Source organism: Nyctibius grandis, chromosome 4 (genome assembly GCF_013368605.1).
Source record: "Nyctibius grandis isolate bNycGra1 chromosome 4, bNycGra1.pri, whole genome shotgun sequence".
NCBI lineage: Eukaryota > Metazoa > Chordata > Aves > Nyctibiiformes > Nyctibiidae > Nyctibius > Nyctibius grandis.
In genome coordinates this window covers 74299064-74319540 of record NC_090661.1, presented here as the reverse complement: position 1 = coordinate 74319540, position 20477 = coordinate 74299064, and the positions used below count along the sequence as shown (strand labels likewise).

Below are 20477 nucleotides of genomic sequence, written 5' to 3'. Positions count from 1 at the left end.
AGAGCCTGCACAAACCGACAAGCTTTCCCATTGCCCTGCTCTTTTCAAAACGTCAGCTCTTGCATTGTGTAGGACTGAAGTCACTGCCCAAGAAACTGCCTCACTTTGCCAAGTACAGGAGCACTAAAAGCAGTTTCTCCTTTGCAAGGAAAACAAAGAAGTGAATGATTGTTGGTTTGTGTGAGGAGGAACAGAAGCTTGGAGAGTTGAAGTGTTTTGCCCAAATGAGAGGACGGATCTGGGAAAAGAAGTCAGTTCTCCCACAGTCTAGGCAAACACTCTGGATAGTAGATCCCAGTGCCAATAAAATGACCAAATACAACATTTACAGTTTTAAGGGGCTTGCAGGTAGAAAGGTATTTCAACCAAGAAGAGGGTTCCGAATGCAACATAGATCTTTCCAGATAATTAAGTGGTAAGAAGATTATGTGCTACTTAACACTCCTCCCTTAGCCCACAGCTGGCCACATAGAATAACATGCACTGATGACTGGCAATTGCAGGTGCTTGAATTGGATCTGTATCAATCCACTGTGATAACCCAGTGATCTCCAATTTTCTTCTTTTTATTGACTTCAGAGCTGAATCTAATGCATCTTCTTGATAAAACTTTCTTATGCTACAGCATCAACAAAGTTTCTGCTTCATAAAACTGTATCCCACCTTAGCTTGAGGCTTCTTTTTTTTTTAACTTGGGAATGGTAAACAGTGTTTAAAGATTTCAGAACAGAGAGTTCATGTGCAATCTCTTTAAACCCTGGGGCTGTTGCTATTTATGTATTACGGTATTAAGCTAGGCAAAATTAGAAGGCAATATTTCATCTCTAATTGGTGAGTTCAAAAGGCTCCCACCGATGAGGCACTCTAATTAAATAAGGTGACTTCTAGCTCACTCAGTTTTGTGAAAGGATTCTCCCTCCCCCAAAAGCCAATTCTTGTTCATGCAAAGCATGGCAGTGTATTCCACAGAGGGCCTAACAAAATGGTCAGATACTCAAACCGAGAGTTCCAGAAGTAAAGAACAAATGCAGTCCAGGTACCATTTTTAGGATGTCTTTTTCTATGATTGTCTTTAGTAAATTCATCTTACAATCTCTTAATTTTTCACTTTTTCTTCCTTAATCTCACAATGTCGGTGTTTTATTTTTCCAGTTTGTTTATTCCAACCAACAGCATATGATTTATCTGGGTTCAGATTCATCTAGACTCTTTTGAAGGATAAACACTGGGGAAGGGTCTTTGTCTTTCATTCTCTCTACCTTCTGTTTCTTTTTACTCCAGCTATCTTTTCTACTTGCCATGGTAAAATAAAGCAGCAAAGTAATTTTTTTTCCAGTTGCTGAAAGAAGATACCAGGGGAATTATTGCAAAATGACAAATGTTAAGTGTTCGCAACTGCTCTTGAGTTCTCTTTTCAGCCATTATAATTTAATTTTACAGGCTGTATTTATTACAACATATTTTCCCCCTGTGAACAGGCTGGAATTACTATTGATTTAAAATAGTGTCATTGCAATGTATTAGAAAGGTTTCACTAACTGAGATTTTAGCTGTTGTTATTGAGAGAGAATTATTATCTTGTTATCTTATAGCTATATCCCTAAGCTTATATGAACAACTCTCTTGTCTTAGTAGCTACTGTCATACCAATTCACTTTGCATGTTTATGTGTTTCAAAGTCTTCCAACATATATGCAGCAGATAAAAGGTGCTGTTTGCTGGTGAAAAGTACTAAGATTCGGTATATCAGAGAATAGATTCTCAAAATAGCAGTATTGTATGTGCTGAGCCTTAACTCTTAAAAAATGAATACTTTAAATAATTCAGTAACCCAGCCTCTACCACCTTGTTTCTCTCAGCCCTCAGACTCTCAGAGCAGGAGAAAAAGAATGGGACTATTGTTATCGTGAGAGAATGGCAGGAGAAGAGGTCTCTCTTAACAGCTATAGGAACAAGCCAGTTCCTTGCTCGTGGGGAATTTGGAATTCTCTCCATCAGCTCTTCATTTATGGTCAATGGATATTTTCCCTCCAGAAAAAAAGGTATGTTACCAAAGATTCATTTAGTAAAGTAAAGATTCATACAGTCTCAAATGCTTTAGTCTTTACATACTAGCTTGCACTGTGAAAACAATTTCTTTTTTTTTTTTTCTTTGTTAGTAGAACACATAATTGTCATTGTTAATAATAATTTTCCAGTAACAAATGTAATTTGTAATTACAACTGATTTGGCCTGTTCTACACTTAGTGGCCGCATCCTTGAAGCCCAAAATTATCCTATATACTGTTCCCATATATAGCAGATTACACACAAAGCAGATAATGCAAGAAGTCCTTTAGAAGAAGACACTATTCTTATTCCAAATAATTTAAAATGAAAGATGGTATGTAACCTTCTTTTTGAGCCTTGAAGGTGCTTAAGACTCAGTGAAAAGTTCATTGAGATCTGTGGGAATCTCTACCAATTTCTAAAAGAGCCGATCAGGCCTTTACACTTGAGCACTTTTACATACAGGAGTAGTCCTGTTTGGACTTATGGATTTAAAAGGAAAGATCTGCTTTCTTACTTTTAGGTATCATGTTACTTCGTAGTATAAAACTGGTGTTTGAGTTGCTTGAATATATGAAGGCACTGTTCTAGTCTGGGAAAGCCTACAAGAAAGGAATACACAAGTATTTTCTGCCATCTAGTGGACCCTGTTCAGAAAAGAAGTCTATGCTCCTTTTAAAAACCGGTTATGAAATTTACGGGACAGAGAAGGGAAAAGATTTTGGAGTTTGCAGCTTTCCCTATAGGAAGTAAACAAAGATTTTTAGCCGCAGAAAATTCCCACCAGAGTTAGGTTAGTCAAAGTAGCACTCTTTCTTCACTTTAAAGTGCAGACTTACCAATTACTCCCGTCTGAGCCAGATACTCAATAATGCAGTTCATTTTGAGACTGGTTTTCAGTGTAAACAAGATGTAGCCTCATTATTTTTTTCAATCTGAGACAGATTAAAATAGTCTTGTAAACCCTCTTAGTGATCGATTCAGGTTTCTGGATATTGCCTATATGAGGGTGTTCGTGAGTGTTTTAATGTGGAAGTTGCTGGTCCACATTTTTAAGGGAAGCAAGTCATCTCATTCCCCTTAATACTGAGGGCTAGCATAAAGGCACTCCTCTTCTAAATTCTACATTGCAAATCCTTAGAGTAATCTCCACTATTGCGGCCTTTTCACACAGTGAATTTACAAAAATAGAAGTCTAAGAAATTATTTGCTAAAGTGAGGATGCAGTTATTGCAAAAGCCTGAGGTTGCACTTAGATTGGAAGAAAAAGATGGATTTTGTGATTTCATGTCATTTGAGAACAGCTGGTCCTCTCAGATTGAGGCTACATTTTACACTGCAGGACAGAATTTATATGCATTGACAAAGTTGGGTGAGGAAGTTTTCTAACTGTCTTGACAGTTTGTTTCAAAGTACTATTGATCTTCCCCATCTGCTCAGGAAATGCCATTTCCTCCATTACTTCCCAAGTGACAATTTCCTGTTTGCTCAGGACTGCTACTGCAACCGTCATTAGGGCCAGCTAAATGTTCCAAAACCAATACAAAGTGCTACTACATCAAACACACAAAATTTTTAAAAGGTACCAAAACATCTTCAATGAAATATCTTTCTTTAATGTCTTTTGTACCTGAGTGACTTTGGGGTTCAATTACAGAGGTATTTTAGAATCCTTTATTGTATATCTCATACTCCTAAACAATACAGGGAAACTTACTGTTTCTTTCTCTGCCAACTTTAATGCTATTTGAATTTTCTCTTTGTAATATATCACATTACATTTTACTCTGAATTTTCTCCTGTTTGCTACAGTACATTATATCCTTGCAGTGCCTGCAAAATAAGAATTTTCCACATGCAGGCAGACAATATATACAAGTTGAAGTTCATTGTGTACATAGTGACACAGAACATAGTTTCCATACTGTGTATTTTAAGCCTTTATTGGGAGGCAATGGGGCTCAAAACCAGCAATATAACTAATTGCAAAGAAGATGCCTATCGCAGGAGAAAACAAAAGCATTGCCTCTTATTTGGAGTCTAATTCAACAGCCAGCTTTTTCTTTAACAGATACAGCTGCTAATTGTCCTGGTTTGGCCAAGCTACTAATTTATTTCTGTGGCAGGTTCGTATATGGAGAACTAGAGCTTATACTTCCCCCACATGACCATGGGGCTTAGTATCAATCAGTGTATTTAGGAGATATTTTGACTTGCCATAGATTGCTCTGTTCTTCATTATGGAAATAAATCCTCTGTCTTCATCTTTCCTTTTTTTGCAAGACAAAAATAATAACATTTGCCTTCAGCGAGAACATGGTATATGCTGACACTTAACCAAAAGCAAATGAGGAGAAGCTGAAACCTTTATTGAGACCCTTAAACAGCTCATGATAGTTCTGAACTGGCTTTTTCCACCTTTATATCTCAAATACAAAGATCAATCAACTGATCTGTCTGTCTGCTTTATGTCTAAGCTTGCACTGGTTTCATTTCAGTAGATCCAGAGATAGAGCATTATAGAAGACATAGAGTTTAAGATTGTTAGAATTCTTGGCTTCTTCATATTTACTCGACTGTCAAGATATAAATCAACTTTTTAATTCTCTTGCTAAGATCAGAACAAGCTTAATTTGAAACAGAACTGCATTTAGACTTATATTGCTGCCTCATTTAATTTGTTCATTTTGAAGGTTCACATTTTGGTCATCAATGGGCTTAGAAGTTAACTCCATTTGTAACACGTTAATACAAAGGGAATTTAAATAACATCAAGGAGCATATTTTCCACATGAATGCATAATCAAATATATTCTTTCAGTAACTGGAGCTGTGGGAAATGGAAGCACAGCATTATGAAGTACTTTAATAGGTCGTTCTTTATTTCAACTATAAGCCTGAGTTTGAGAAGTCCAATATATGGCCTTATCTATTTTGCAAACATATTCTACTGAAGCTACCTTCACTTATTTTATCTCCTTCCTGAGTTGGGCATTCTTAAGCTATTTTATCAATTCTGAAGTGTCATTGGGCTCCTAATTGGGTGCACTGGGTTATTTTCCAAATGTATTTCTTTTGAAAAGCCAGGCTACACAATTTTTTTTATTACAGGTTTTTCCCTTGCTTTTATTCTTCTTCCCCATTTGTTCCACATTTTCACCCTAAAGCAGAATACAAATACAACATAATCCTTGATCTTCAGGTAATCGGAAGCAAAACTAGAAACTAGCAGCATTTGATTCCATGTATATAAGTCTTTCCTGATACATGTGTGTCCTGTTGCAAAATGTGCATTCTTTGCATTTTCTTTTTCTAAAAGAAATACACGTGCATTTATTTTCTGAATCCTTTCAGTACTTTGTTCTGAATCCTTTCATTACTTTGAAGTCATCTTACCTTGCTGGTAGACAGAGGGCTTTATGCTGGCAGTAGTAACAACTCTCTGTTTTGAAGTAGCAGAAACAGCAGGACTTTCACCGTAGCTTCCAGAAACTGGTGTTGGTGTATATGACTGTCTTGTGCTTCTAAAAGCAAAATGAAGGTATAGGCAACTTTATGAATAGCAAAAGTTACTGATTATGAAATAACAGATCTGGCAGCTTCCAAAGCACTCAGAGAGGAACTGTCCTTGAGAGCTACAGAGAGAATACTGTGAGATTCATTAGTCTTTATCATTGCTAAGAAAGGCTTGGACAATTCTTTGGAAAGAAAGATTAGCTGAATAAGGATTTTAGATAATGCCAAGTTGCTCTTGTTGTCACAGAGAATAGCTTACTGAAGGAATATGACAAATTTATTAAAGGAACTCTCAGTTTAACAAGGGATCAGACTTCAGGAACATGCATACAAAGTTTGGGTTTTCTGTCCCTCTACAAACAGGCCTGTTCTTGTCTAAGATAAATCAGTGAGGGATATCTCATTGACTTAAAAAGATACTGGCTCAGCACAATTACTACTACTACTACTACAACAATACTAACTACTGTTTATAATCATTGTGCTCTCTTAAAAAAGATTGTAGTGACCTTTAAAAAACATTTCTGAAACTAACTCTTTTCCCTATTTAGGCTGAAACAACAATTTACGTTAATTTTTCTAATGTTCAGATTCAGCTAACCCAAAAGCATGTGATATGCAATATTATGATGCAATTTCTGAAGTCCTAGATTAAAAACATTTGCTCGGGATTCCAAACATCAATGAAAAACCATTTTTCTCTCTGGCTCCCATGGTGATTCTCAGTTTGATTATAGTAACACATTGAAAGATATGCCTTTTCTCTTTAATTACTTAGGTTGATTCTATTTGTAGTGACTTTGCTTCTCAGACCACTAAAAGAGCATTACAAACAAAGCAAGCAAGAGAGAATAAATAAGTACAAGGAAGGAAAGCAACAGATACCAAGATGTGTGCAGTAATAAAAACCATTCACTATTCAACATCATTCTTACTCACCCTGATAACATAGTTTCACTTTCTTTTTCCCTTCAGTTTCACTATCTGTACGAACCAGATCCCTATCCATTTGTGCTGACAGTTCAGGAGTTATTTCCCTGGTGGCTTTGTCTATAGGAAAACATTTGTCCGCATAAGAAGAGAAGTGTCCAGCTTTGCCAGACCATTGGTCCATCTTGACTTGTACTTTCTTTAATAGTGGAAATGAATGCCATCTGGACAGAACATGTTATAATTTTTACATACAGCAAATCCAGCAAATTCCTTCCAGTACAGGGAAAAGCATTCTGATAAATGTAAACTTTTGATTTTTAATTTTGAACAAAACAAACCTATCCTCACAACGTAGCTTGTTGCTATTCTGACAGTGCTTATAGTACAGATCTAGTTTGCATGGCATTGCTGCCTCAGGCTAATTTATTTTGTCTATTTAGTTAGACCTAGAAACATAGCTATTGCTACAATGACTATAGCTAATTATTTCTATACCTAGTCTAGAGCTTAGGGCTGGATTTGCGTCCACTATACGATGAGTGAACAGGACTCTCCAAGATAAACTATTTTAGTGGATTTGTATTCACTGTAAATTCTATTGTGAACTGTACCAAAGCCGTTATAAGCACAGTAAGACTTCTTACTTTCCATTCTTACTGTTTCCTGTTGATACCTCCTCATCTGTAGTGCTTAAGAAGGCACTGTACTTGGGCTCACTGCACAGAGGATTGTTACAGGAAGATACACTTCAGGTGCACTGGCTTCACATACAGCTTTCAAAATGCCTTTAGCTAAACACACACTATCAAAAGGCTTTTCCTTGTTTTAAAATCTAGTATTCAAGGTAAACTAGACAGAAAATCAGTAAAACATACTTACCTTTACAGGATCAGTGATCAATATTTACAATGTGGATTAAAGGATTTTAAATCATGTGTCATACAACCTTAATCTGAAAATGGCATACACTCAGGAAAGTCTACTCCCAGATGTGCAGGTCCACTGGTAGAAAGACTTATTTGAAGCTCTCTTAATGCACAAAATACATAAAGACATACTGAGCCAGATTAGTGATACTTAGACTGTCATGAAGAAAAATGGTTATTCAAAATTCAAGTGTTTCCCAAAGTTAATAGCATGATAAAACCATGCCACTAGATTTCCTTGTATGTTTGGGGAAATGACGTTGAAAAAACCAAAAACAACATACACACACACACAAAAAACCATATTCATAGTACCAAAATCATGGCAAAATTAAAAGACATCAACTACTGAACTCTTTTACAAGTGTATGATGCATATTAAATACAGTAAGGAAGATAAAAAGGCTTGTCAAAGAGAAATAAAGTGTTATGCTACATCATTAAGGGTTTTAGTGAAGTTAAAAGATTTATCAGAATTTCTGCTGAAGAAAAGGAAATAGCATACGAAAGAAAGAAAGAAAGAAAGAAAGAAAGAAAGAAAGAAAGATGTCCTAAGGATCAAAGATGCTTTAATGGAACAGGAAGCAATGGCATCTCGAAAAGCAGTGAAAGCACCCTGACTGAATTTATCTGTAGCAGCCAATGGCATGTGACAGGCAGTGAATTACATACTGGCTCTGAAAACCATTAGTTGTCAAAAAAAAGAATATTTTTGTAAAAATAGTAAATATTTCTAAGCAGATAATTTTTATGTTAATACTTCAGTAGATGCCTACTAGCAGCAATAAACTGGTTTGTTAAGTGCTTTTAAGGTAGAGTAGCTGCACAAAACATTTTTATACCTCTTCTTTGACTGGTAGCTGATGGAGGTGGAAGAATGCCGGTTGAAACTAAAATGAGACAAAAGTTGTATTTGAAAAAAATATACCAATAAAATTGGGATATCTTGTCCTACAGTGAATTTCCTTATGAATAAGAGGTGCTCTTAAGTGCTGAAGTAAACAACATGCACATATTCATAATCATATAAGATTGGTATTACATTACATTTTGCTTATCTTATTTAAGCTAGGAATCATAGTGAAACCTGAATAATGGTAACATAAATAAATGAGCTGAGTATATTGCTCCATATGTCACTTTCATCCAGTTTTACTCATTCTTTAGTTGTGGAATTCTAATTCAACCACTGGACTGTTTGCTTTGACATTCACCATTAATATGTATTAGCACAGAAAAATAAGTATGAGTTTCTTTTTGTCAGTGTCATAAGCTTAAGTTGCATCAAACCTTGAAAGCAAACCTTGAATGAACCAAAGTCCAAAGATCAGCTAAGTTTCCTAGCTTATGAGGCAACTAGGACAGCCCCACAGAAAGGACAGGCTGGAAGTAGTTGAAGCAACAACATCAAGCCATCATGTTCAACTTTTCCCTTGCACTACGGTTCTACTGTTCATTTACTAAACAGAGTCTTACGTAAACAGGTAGATTTTTTTTTTCTTGAGGAAGCAGCATCATTTCAGAACATAAATGCTTCATTTATGTAAATACAGAAAGTACTTAAAAGCCTGCACAATGTATGATCTGTGAAACGAGGATTCAGAATGAACACAGCTCCTGTCTAAGTGCAGAGCAGTGCAGGGCTACATGGCAACAATCACATCCCACAGGAGCACAGCCCACATTTGCCAGAATTCTGGAAGCCTATCATATGCCAGTTATTTTCCCAGCTTGTAGAGAAGCGTTTTGCTTCCCTTTACCACAGACACAGTGCTTGGATTAAAATCCTAGGATCGCAGAAGCTACACCTTCCTTTTAGAACCATAACTGTAACTCCATCATTTCTCCTGTTTTTGTATTCCCAGACTGCTGTCTCACTGGTTGCCCTGCTTTTACCCTCCAGATGGAATAACCAATTGCATAAAGAGCTTCACAGCTTATTTAAAACACTCGTGATATGCTTTCTTCTTTGTAAGTAAGACTGTTAAGTGAAAAAATAAGATTAATGTTGGAGATTTAAAAGTAAGAGTAACATGATCAGTTAAGGATTAATGACTTACTTCAAACATTCCTTTTTAGGAACATTATAAAGATTATGCTCATGTTAGGTGTTATGCATACGGCCTTTGCTCACAAAAGCAAAATCACTATAGAACTGATCTATCAAAGTTTAAAATCAGATTTAAATACTTCAGGACATTGATCAAGAAATTCTCCTGCATTTTCTTGGTGGATCTTTTTAAGGTATCTAGAAGGAAAAAGAAAACCCAACAAACACTGGAACAATGGTGGTAAAATCTCAGCCTCATTCTACTTGAGCATGTTTTACAGGATGGGGATACTGTTGTAACTAAGGTCATCCATATTTTATTTTGAACTAAAATTATATGAAATGCTCCAATGGTGTATGTCAGGCTGAAACTGGATTTTTAAGTCTGTATTTTGGCATGCTAATGCATTGCTTGATTTCTAAATAAAAACTATCAGATGCTCAAAAATTTGAATTATAAATGAATTTAGAAGCCAGTTTTAGTCCCGTATGTTTGAATATACTAGCTATAATACATGACAGTTTTTAAAACTATCTTTGTGCACTACTACCATGTTTAAGAGCCTATTTCAGCTGCAACACAACCCTCCAAAAAACAACCCCAAAAACCCGAACTGAGTTTGCTTCTTGTACCTGAGTACCAGGGAACCAATTTTTTACAGGTCCCACAAGTTTCTGATTTGCCTTTATGTCCCAAGGCTCGCTGAATTACTGAACTTCCAAGAGAAGCATTAGCTAAGACAATAACATTTGCCTGCGATAACAGCTTGAAGTGTGTGTCAGCATGATACCCGTGTCATCCATTTGCAAGTATGATTTTAGGGCAGCAGGGTATGAAGCTGATATGCTGTAGATCTTATATCTTTGACTTAAATAATTGCCAGGTATGACCAATAGTTTTAGTAGCCTGACTAAAGCGTTTGTTTCTGAAACAGACAGTTGTTTTTCATAGATTCACAGAATCGTTCAGGTTGGAAGAGACCTCAGGAGGTCTCTCATCTAACCTCCTGCCCAAAGGAAGGCCAGCTCTGAGGTCAGACCAACTTGCTCAGTGTTTTATCCTATGGTGTCTTGAAAACCTTAACGAATGGAGACGCATAGCATCCCCAGACAACCTGCTTCGTTTCAGAGGGGCAGGATTGGGTCCATGCCAATCTAATGCAGGAGATACAAGACATGTGAACTGGAAGTAAATTTTAATATCTCAAGGTGATCTTGCTATCCTCATTACTCATTAAAATTGTGATTCACACTGATTAGTCCATATTAATACATAACTATAAATGAATTTATAGTTTCAAGCCTCATACTGCTTCCCTTCTCCCCATGAAAGGAATGTGAAATTAAAGTGAAATGAATAAAGGCTCAGTCAAGAAATAGTATTAAATTATCTCTAAGATAGCCATGCAAGTAGCGTCAGGAAATAATGGCTATCTTTATACAGATTTATTAGCTGTTTACATGTAAATTATACATAATTGTTGCTTAACTGTCATTTCCAAGACAGAAATGAAAACATAGCTCTTTTATAGAAGAGCAGATTTATCCCAGAAAATAACAGAAGATATCTGCATCTAATTCTTATACCAAAAGCTAGCATGGAAAATGAAAGCTATGCCAGCGGTTGTCAATCTGTCCTAAGTAACTGTTACACTATTCCTGACCAACATAGCTACACACTTCAATGTGGAGAGCGTTCTGGGATTCAGAAGGTCTATCCATAGTTCTGTGATTAATACAAAGGAACTATAGCTTCTTAAATGAATAGCCTTCAGTTAAAAAAGTATGCACGCATTAACCATTTTGTGAAAACATGCTTTCTGCCTGCTTGGGCAGCCTTATTTGAAGGATAAACTATCTGCCTCTGAAAGGTTTCTAGAGATCAGCCACTTTTATAACTGATTTAAAAGCTCACAATGCTAGGATTCACGTATTCATAAGGGTTTCTGAAGTTTTTAGATGACTCTGAGTATGGTCTTGTAACTCAATAGTCCAATTTTAGAATGCCCTCCTGTCCTGGTTTGGCTCAAACCAGGCCAAATAGTCTTAGAGAACCCAAGGTCACTGCTTACGAGTAAAGAGCTGAAGGGGGTTGTACCTGCAGGGAGTAGTGGACGGGGCAGGTGACCCAGGATTGACCAGCAAGGTATTCCATCCCATACATGTCATTCTCACTTTCCTGTTTATCACTAACCCACTGCCTCCTGGAGGTGGGGCCCAGGAGGGAGGGGCCCTCCTGTCTCCCACTGATTGGTACCAGCTTTGCCAAATCTCCAGTTAAAAGCCTGCAGGTGTGATGGCAGTGGAGCTTTTGCATTTTGCCCTCTGCCCGTGCTGGGGGGAGGTACTGCCTTTTCCCCTCTGCCTGTACTGGGGGGAGCAACTCTGCCTGAGGAGGATTTCCAAGCTCTTGATCTTGGTTTTGTACATATTTGTATATATTTGGTTATTTCTATTACTATTGTCATTATATTCTTTTTCATTATTATAGTTTATTAAAACTGTTTTAACTTTCCAACCCATAAGTCTCTCTCCCTTTTCCCTTTCCCTTTCCCTTGGGGGGGGGGGGAGAGGGTTAACAGAGAGCATCTGCCACCTGGTTAATAGCCAGCCCAGCTTTAAACCGTGACAGATTTAATTGGCGCCCAACGTGGGGCTCGAGAGAAGCTCCAACAGGTTGCTCTGATAAGTTGAATCCTGGCTCTGGTGGGAGGAGACCCAGAGAGCTCAGCTGAGAGAATATCAGATTTCTTCCTTTGAGATTTACGAGGGGTTGGAAAGTTAAAACAGATAGTGAAGATGGTGATGTCATTTTTGAATGCTGTGTTATCTCATCTTTTTATGGAGTTTCTTTCACAATTGAGTATTGCAATGATGCCTTACCTGCCGTGGGCACTGTGTTATTGCTTGCTTCTTATGAATGTTTACATGCAGTTTAGCAGTGGGCGCTGGTCGAAATGTATTGTTTTGGTATGGGGTTTGATACTGATTTATGCTGTGATAAACTGGGCAGTTAATATTCCGATCTCTTATCTCTATGACACAATGATGGGCAGCTTTAATCGCGAATCAGTAGCAGCAACTTCATCTGCACGCTCCAGGCGCCCTTTAGCTGATTCTGTTAATGATTACACTTCCAGTTTTACTTTGGGAAATAGTACCTTCTCCTTTTCTGCCAAGCTGATTCCACTAGATTTTGCGAAATTAGGATGGTGCTGTCTAGGTGGCATGTTTTTATTTTTGGTTGTCCTGAATGTGTTTCTGATGTGGGATAAGATTAAATATCGGTGCAGGGACAGTTGTAGGTGTTATGCAGCCACCTCAGATCCTACAGTGTGTACGGCTGCTACAGCCACTCAACCCACTGAAACCTTGGCAGCCTGTACCACAGCTGCTACACCCCCCAAGATGGCCACTGCAGCTACTCAGACTCTCAGCACTCCCACGACAGCCACTGCATCTACTCAGACCCCAGCATCTATCGAATCTGTACCAATTGCTCCTGTAACCAGGAAGAAATACCAAAAGAAATCAGCTCGTGAAGAGGATGATGACTCGGAGCCTTCTAAGGCAGAGCCATCATATGACCCAGGTGAGGGCCCTTCTCAGGCAGAGTTAGGGCCTGACACAGATGGGGGTTTCCTCAATCGTCCTTTTAAAGCAGACCCATCACAGAAGAAAGGCCCTTCTAAAGCAGAACTATCACAAGAGGAGGACTCGGACGTAGAGATAACCTACCACTCTTTATCCCTGAAGGACCTGAGAAATATAAGGAAAGACTTCAGCCGTTATGATGGTGAGCCTATTATTACCTGGCTGCTCCGATGCTGGGATAATGGGGCAGACAGCATGCAATTGGATGGCAGAGAAGCCAGACAGTTGGGATCCCTGTCCAGAGATGGTGGTATTGATAAGGCGCTCGCAAGAAAGTCAAACACTATCAGTCTCTGGAGGCGACTCTTGTCAGCTGTAAAGAGCAGGTATCCCTATAAAGATGATGTTATGAGCCACCTAAGCAAATGGACCACTATAGAAAAAGGTATTAACTACCTTAGAGAACTAGCTGTGCAAGAGATCATTTATAGACACCCACGGGACATTGTAGATCCTGTAGATCCTGATGAAGTGGAATGCAACCGATCCATGTTTCGGAAGGTTGTGAAGAATGCTCCACCGACATATACCCATACATTGTCAATATTAGTATGGGGAGAAGATGCTATGGCACGATCTAGTGTGGGCGAAATGGCTAACTGTATGCGACAGTATGAAGATAGTATTTCTTCCCCACTGCAGGCACGCATCTCGGCTGTGGAAAAACTGACTAAGGAGAACAAGGACTCATTTAAACAACTGTCAGACAAACTGTCCATGATCGAGAATAAACTTGACTCTCTACCTACACAGGCGCGCGTTGCAGCTGTTAAGAGAAAACGTTCTCCTACAGGACCAGCTCAAAGGAAAAGGAACACATCACGAGGTATCCTGTGGTTTGCCCTGCGTGGTTATGGGGAGGACATGAGCAGATGGCATGGACAACCTACCAGTACCCTACAGGCACGAGTACGTGAGTTGCAAGCTAAAAGAAATACCAGAGAGAATTTTTCTAGGAGGATGGCTGCTCCAGTTACCAGTGAGCAGGACCCCAGTCAGGGGAGATGGGCCTCAAATCACTTTTTCCCAAGTGTGAATAGGAGAAATGAAGGTCCAGTCCCTGTGAGCAGCATGAATCCATTTCTTAATTAGGGGGGCCCTGCCTCCAGCCAGGTGGAGGAGAGGGACAACCGGATTTATTGGACTGTGTGGATTCGATGGCCTGGCACATTAAAACCACAAAGGTATCGAGCCCTGGTAGACACTGGTGCACAGTGCACCCTAATGCCATCGGATCATAAAGGGGCAGAATCTATCAGCATTTCAGGAGTAACAGGAGGATCTCAAGTGTTATCTGTATTGGAGGCCGAAGTGAGCCTAACTAAAAATGAATGGAAAAAGCACCCCATTGTGACTGGCCCAGATGCTCCGTGCATCCTTGGCATAGACTACCTCAAGAGAGGGTATTTTAAGGACCCAAAAGGGTACAGATGGGCCTTTGGTATAGCAGCTGTAGAGACTGAGGACATTAAACAGCTGTCTACCTTGCCTGGCCTCTCAGAAGATCCTTCTGTTGTGGGGTTGCTGAAGGTTGAAGAACAACAGGTGCCAATTGCTACTGCCACGGTGCACCGACGACAATATCGCACCAATCGAGACTCCCTGATCCCCATTCATAAACTGATTAGACAATTAGAAAATCAAGGAGTGATTACCAAGACTCGCTCACCCTTTAATAGTCCTATATGGCCAGTGCGAAAGTCTGATGGAGAATGGAGATTAACTGTGGACTATCGTGGCCTAAATGAAGTTACGCCACCGCTGAGTGCTGCTGTGCCAGACATGCTAGAACTTCAATACGAACTGGAGTCAAAGGCAGCCAAGTGGTACGCCACCATAGACATTGCTAATGCCTTTTTCTCTATTCCTTTGGCACCAAAGTGCAGGCCACAGTTTGCTTTTACCTGGAGAGGTATCCAGTATACCTGGAATCGACTGCCCCAGGGGTGGAAACACAGTCCTACTATTTGCCATGGACTGATCCAGACTGCACTAGAAAAGGGTGGAGCTCCAGAACATTTGCAATACATTGATGACATCATTGTGTGGGGTGATACATCAGCAGAAGTTTTTGACAAAGGGGAGAAAATAATCCAAATTCTTCTGAAAGCTGGTTTTGCCATAAAAAGGGGCAAGGTCAAGGGACCTGCCCGGGAGATCCAGTTTTTAGGGATTAAATGGCAAGATGGGCGTCGCCAGATCCCGATAGAGGTGATCAACAAAATAACAGCAATGTCCGCACCAACTAACAAAAAGGAAACACAAGCCTTCTTAGGCGTTGTGGGTTTCTGGAGAATGCATATTCCAGATTACAGCCAGATTGTACGCCCTCTTTATCAAGTGACCAGAAAGAAGAATGATTTTCAGTGGGGCCCTGAACAACGACAGGCTTTTGAACAGATTAAACAAGAGATTGTGCATGCAGTAGCCCTTGGACCAGTCCGTACGGGACAAGATGTTAAAATGTGCTCTACACCTCAGCTGGGGACAATGGTCCTACCTGGAGCCTCTGGCAGAAAGTGCCCGGGGAGACTCGAGGTCGACCCCTAGGATTTTGGAGTCGAGGATACAAGGGCTCCGAGGCCAATTACACCCCAACTGAAAAAGAGATACTGGCAGCATATGAAGGAGTTAGAGCTGCTTCAGAGGTAATTGGTACTGAAGCACAACTTCTCCTAGCACCTCGACTACCAGTACTAGGCTGGATGTTCAAGGGTAAGGTTCCCACTACCCATCATGCAACTGATGCGACGTGGAGTAAATGGATTGCATTAATTACGCAGAGGGCTCGAATAGGAAACCCTAATCGCCCAGGAATCTTAGAAGTGATCATGGACTGGCCAGAAGGCAAAGACTTCGGAATGCCACCAGAAAAGGAGGTGACACGTGCTGAAGAAGCCCCACCATATAATGAATTACCAGAGGATGAGAAGCAGTATGCGCTGTTTCACCGATGGATCCTGCCGTCTTGTAGGAAAGCATCGGAAGTGGAAAGCTGCTGTATGGAGTCCTATACGACGAGTCACAGAAGCCACAGAAGGACAAGGTGAATCAAGTCAATTTGCAGAAGTAAAAGCCATCCAGCTGGCTTTAGACATTGCTAAACGAGAAAAGTGGCCAAGGCTGTATCTTTATACTGACTCATGGATGGTGGCAAATGCCTTGTGGGGGTGGTTAAAGCAGTGGAAGCAAAGCAACTGGCAGCGCAAAGGGAAACCTATTTGGGCTGCTAAATTGTGGCAAGATATTGCTGCTCGGCTAGAGAAACTAGTCGTGAAGGCACGTCATGTAGATGCTCACGTACCTAAAAGTCGGGCAACTGAGGAACATCGAAACAACCAACAAGCGGATCAAGCTGCTAAAGTGTTCCAAATAGATTTGGACTGGGAACACAAAGGTGAACTATTTTTAGCTCGGTGGGCTCATGACACTTCAGGTCATCAAGGGAGAGATGCAACATACAGATGGGCTCGTGACCGAGGGGTGGACTTAACCATGGACTCTATTGCACAGGTTATCCATGATTGTGAAACATGCGCCGCAATTAAGCAAGCCAAACGGTTAAAACCTTTGTGGTATGGGGGGCGGTGGTTGAAATATAAATATGGGGAGGCCTGGCAAATTGACTATATCACACTCCCTCAAACCCGCCAGGGTAAACGTTATGTGCTTACCATGGTGGAGGCGACCACCGGATGGTTGGAAACATACGCTGTGCCCCATGCCACTGCCCGGAACACTATCCTGGGCCTCGAAAAGCAAATCTTGTGGCGACATGGCACGCCAGAGAGAATTGAGTCGGACAATGGGACTCATTTCAAAAACAGTCTCATAGACAACTGGGCCAAAGAGCATGGCATCGAATGGGTATATCACATCCCCTATCATGCACCAGCCTCTGGGAAAATTGAACGGTATAATGGGCTGTTAAAAACTACCCTGAAAGCAATGGGGGGTGGAACCTTTAAAAACTGGGATAAACATCTGGCACAAGCTACCTGGTTAGTTAACACCAGGGGATCTATCAATCGAGCTGGCCCTGCTCAGTCAGACCTTCTACATACAGTAGAAGGAGATAAAGTCCCGGTGGTGCATGAAAGGAATCTATTGGGAAAAACTGTCTGGATTCTTCCTGTAACGGGCAAAGGTAAACCCATTCGTGGGATTGCTTTTGCTCAGGGACCTGGATGTACTTGGTGGGTGATGTTGCAAGATGGTGAAGTCCGATGTGTCCCTGAAGGTGATCTGATTCTGGGTGAGACTACTTAATTTTGAACTGTATGTTGTTGCTGCATAAGTGTCTTTTAGGTTAAGACAGTGGTGATGCGACCGGAGCTAGCTTCATCAAGTGGCGTCCAGTAACCTCCTCGAGTCTGACATCTTTAACCTGCAACCCGTGGGCACGAACCATGACAAAAGAGAGACTGCTAGCCAGAAAGACTGCTGAGAGACTGCTAACCAGATGCAAACCCACAATCCTGAACCAAATGAACTTGATGGACTTTTTGCATAAAGATGAATCATAGACTAGTGATATGTATATATATATTTGAAAATGAAAAGGTAGTGGTGATCTGAGTATGACATGAATGGTATGGAATAAGGGGTGGAATGTCCTGGTTTGGCTCAAACCAGGCCAAATAGTCTTAGAGAACCCAAGGTCACTGCTTACGAGTAAAGAGCTGAAGGGGGTTGTACCTGCAGGGAGTAGTGGACGGGGCAGGTGACCCAGGATTGACCAGCAAGGTATTCCATCCCATACATGTCATTCTCACTTTCCTGTTTATCACTAACCCACTGCCTCCTGGAGGTGGGGCCCAGGAGGGAGGGGCCCTCCTGTCTCCCACTGATTGGTACCAGCTTTGCCAAATCTCCAGTTAAAAGCCTGCAGGTGTGATGGCAGTGGAGCTTTTGCATTTTGCCCTCTGCCCGTGCTGGGGGGAGGTACTGCCTTTTCCCCTCTGCCTGTACTGGGGGGAGCAACTCTGCCTGAGGAGGATTTCCAAGCTCTTGATCTTGGTTTTGTACATATTTGTATATATTTGGTTATTTCTATTACTATTGTCATTATATTCTTTTTCATTATTATAGTTTATTAAAACTGTTTTAACTTTCCAACCCATAAGTCTCTCTCCCTTTTCCCTTTCCCTTTCCCTTGGGGGGGGGGGGGAGAGGGTTAACAGAGAGCATCTGCCACCTGGTTAATAGCCAGCCCAGCTTTAAACCGTGACACCTCCCTGACTAGCAGCATTGTCAGTGTTCAAATTGTGTCTGTCTTCACCTAATCAGACAGCTTCACAGAATAATAAAAATGAAATCCAAAAGAAATTTTATTTCTGAAATAAAGCCATTTCTTAAAACTAGAAAATGGGTAGGTTTGACATTTTAAAAATGTGATGTGTTCTTTAGCCCTCCCCTTGTATCCTCCTATTCAAGATACTCAGAAATTGTCAATACAATTTTTGCCACTTAAGTGTAAAAAAGCCTTTCTAATCTTGGGCGGGCAATAAAATAAACCTGGTTAAGATTTTACCAATGGAGTCCTAAAAGTGATATATGCAACGTATCTGTGATTTTATCTTTGTGCATTCCTCCAAAATTGTTCATTAAATGAAAGTCTTTCATTATCTGATTGTTTTTCTTGAAGGGGAAAAACTAGGGCCTTTTGTGACACCAATGCTGATCTCAATGGAACATTCATATATTGCAGAAATAAAAAGTATTATATGCAGTACTACTACCACATGCAGGCTTCAGAGACCCATTACTAGCTATTATGTACAATTCGCACTGAAGCTAGTAGAATACCAAGGAAATCTCTTATGCAGATATCTAAAAGCATACCTCTCATTGCAAGATTTGTATGGGTGTCCTAAGATATAGGCTGATGAACATGAGTAGATGTCCTCTGTCTGGCCAGATTAGTCACCAAGGCTTCAATTTAATTTCACGTTCTGACTGATGGATACATTTTGGTCCTCAACTGAGAGAAAAACTAAAACCGAGTCTTTTCTGCGCTCAGAAGAAATAAATAGGTTTTGCATGCCAGTGTTATAAACAAGCTCAAATATACACACTTATTGTTGCTTAGGAAGCAAGGGACTTTCCCTGGTTATAAGAGGCTTTTAACCGTCTCCTACAACTATGTAAGGATCCTCTTCTCATAGAGATATGTGATCATTCCAACTGACTAAACGAGATTTGTTAGTAAAACAAACAGTGGATGAAATAGCACTGGTGACACTTAAGACCCTAATCATACCACCGGGTTGAATGAAAAAGCAGTGTAAGAATTACTTCTGAAATGCACTGAGTACTCATCATGTGAAAATTAGGTCCTCTTAAGATATTTTATGATGGATAACCACAAATAATGAATTCCCTAACTCACTCATCACTTTGGAATTTTAAAAGTTCATACATAAAACTAGATGTCAATGGCAGTAAACACCCTTGCATCTGTTCTTACCTTTTATTCTTGGTAATGTTCTGGTGACATTCACCAACCTCATAGTTTAATTGAAACTAAAGTTACGAGTAGTGTACTTCCACTCAAATAAAAAGAATTAGAACAGTTAATTTTACTTCTTATGTTTTATCAGCTCCATATGGGAATTACATTCCCTATGTAATTCCCATGGCTGTAAACAGCCATGTTTACATCCTAAAACTCAGAACACTTCTGATCTTCTGTTCTCTAGCTATTTCATTTTTGCATTGGTTTCAGTGATGTGAAGACAACCAAAGTGCTTTCAAGCCTGTACCTATGCACAGCACTTTACTGCTGTTTTCTCTGATACTCTTGGGAAAGATCATTATACTTCTTGATATGTAGCCTTCAAACTTGCATGATTTGTTCATTTCAAACATCACCTTTGGGTGATTCCTACCTACCTTTCTATATCAAGATAAGAGAGACATGGATAATTATAATCTCAAATGTGTTGCTGATTTGGTTTTTCATTATTTCTGAAGATTACATTCAAATAATGAATATTAAAATTTACTGCTTTGTACCCTGTTAGTCTTGACAAAGTGTTAATGAAAGCAATGAAAAGGCTTAGCAGTGAGGCAGTACAGCAGCATTCTCTCTTTCTAGTGATAGATGCTACCTTTCCCTATCAGTGGTCTTTCATTCATCATGATTAAGAGCATAATAAAAGGATGTCTGTGATTCTTGTGATCCTGTGTTTTCACCAAGAAAAAAAAAAAAAAAAAAAGATGGCAAAATCAGGACAAACCAACCAACTGAAATACCTTTGTTCCAAAAGGATCTTGTGGTCACATATCCTAAATCTAAAACTTAGGTGTCTCCTAGCTCGGTTTTAATGTGAAAGATAAGCAAGAA

General features: G+C 39.8%; 1 protein-coding gene across 1 annotated transcript in view; it reads right to left on the bottom strand.

The window, feature by feature from the left end:
• The window catches only part of LDB3 (LIM domain binding 3), a 127539-nt gene that overhangs the window by 13122 nt on the left and 93940 nt on the right, over positions 1–20477 (bottom strand). The window contains 2 exon segments of the mRNA XM_068399673.1: positions 5447–5574; positions 8268–8315. Of these exon segments, the coding sequence (XP_068255774.1) occupies positions 5447–5574; positions 8268–8315 (176 nt within the window).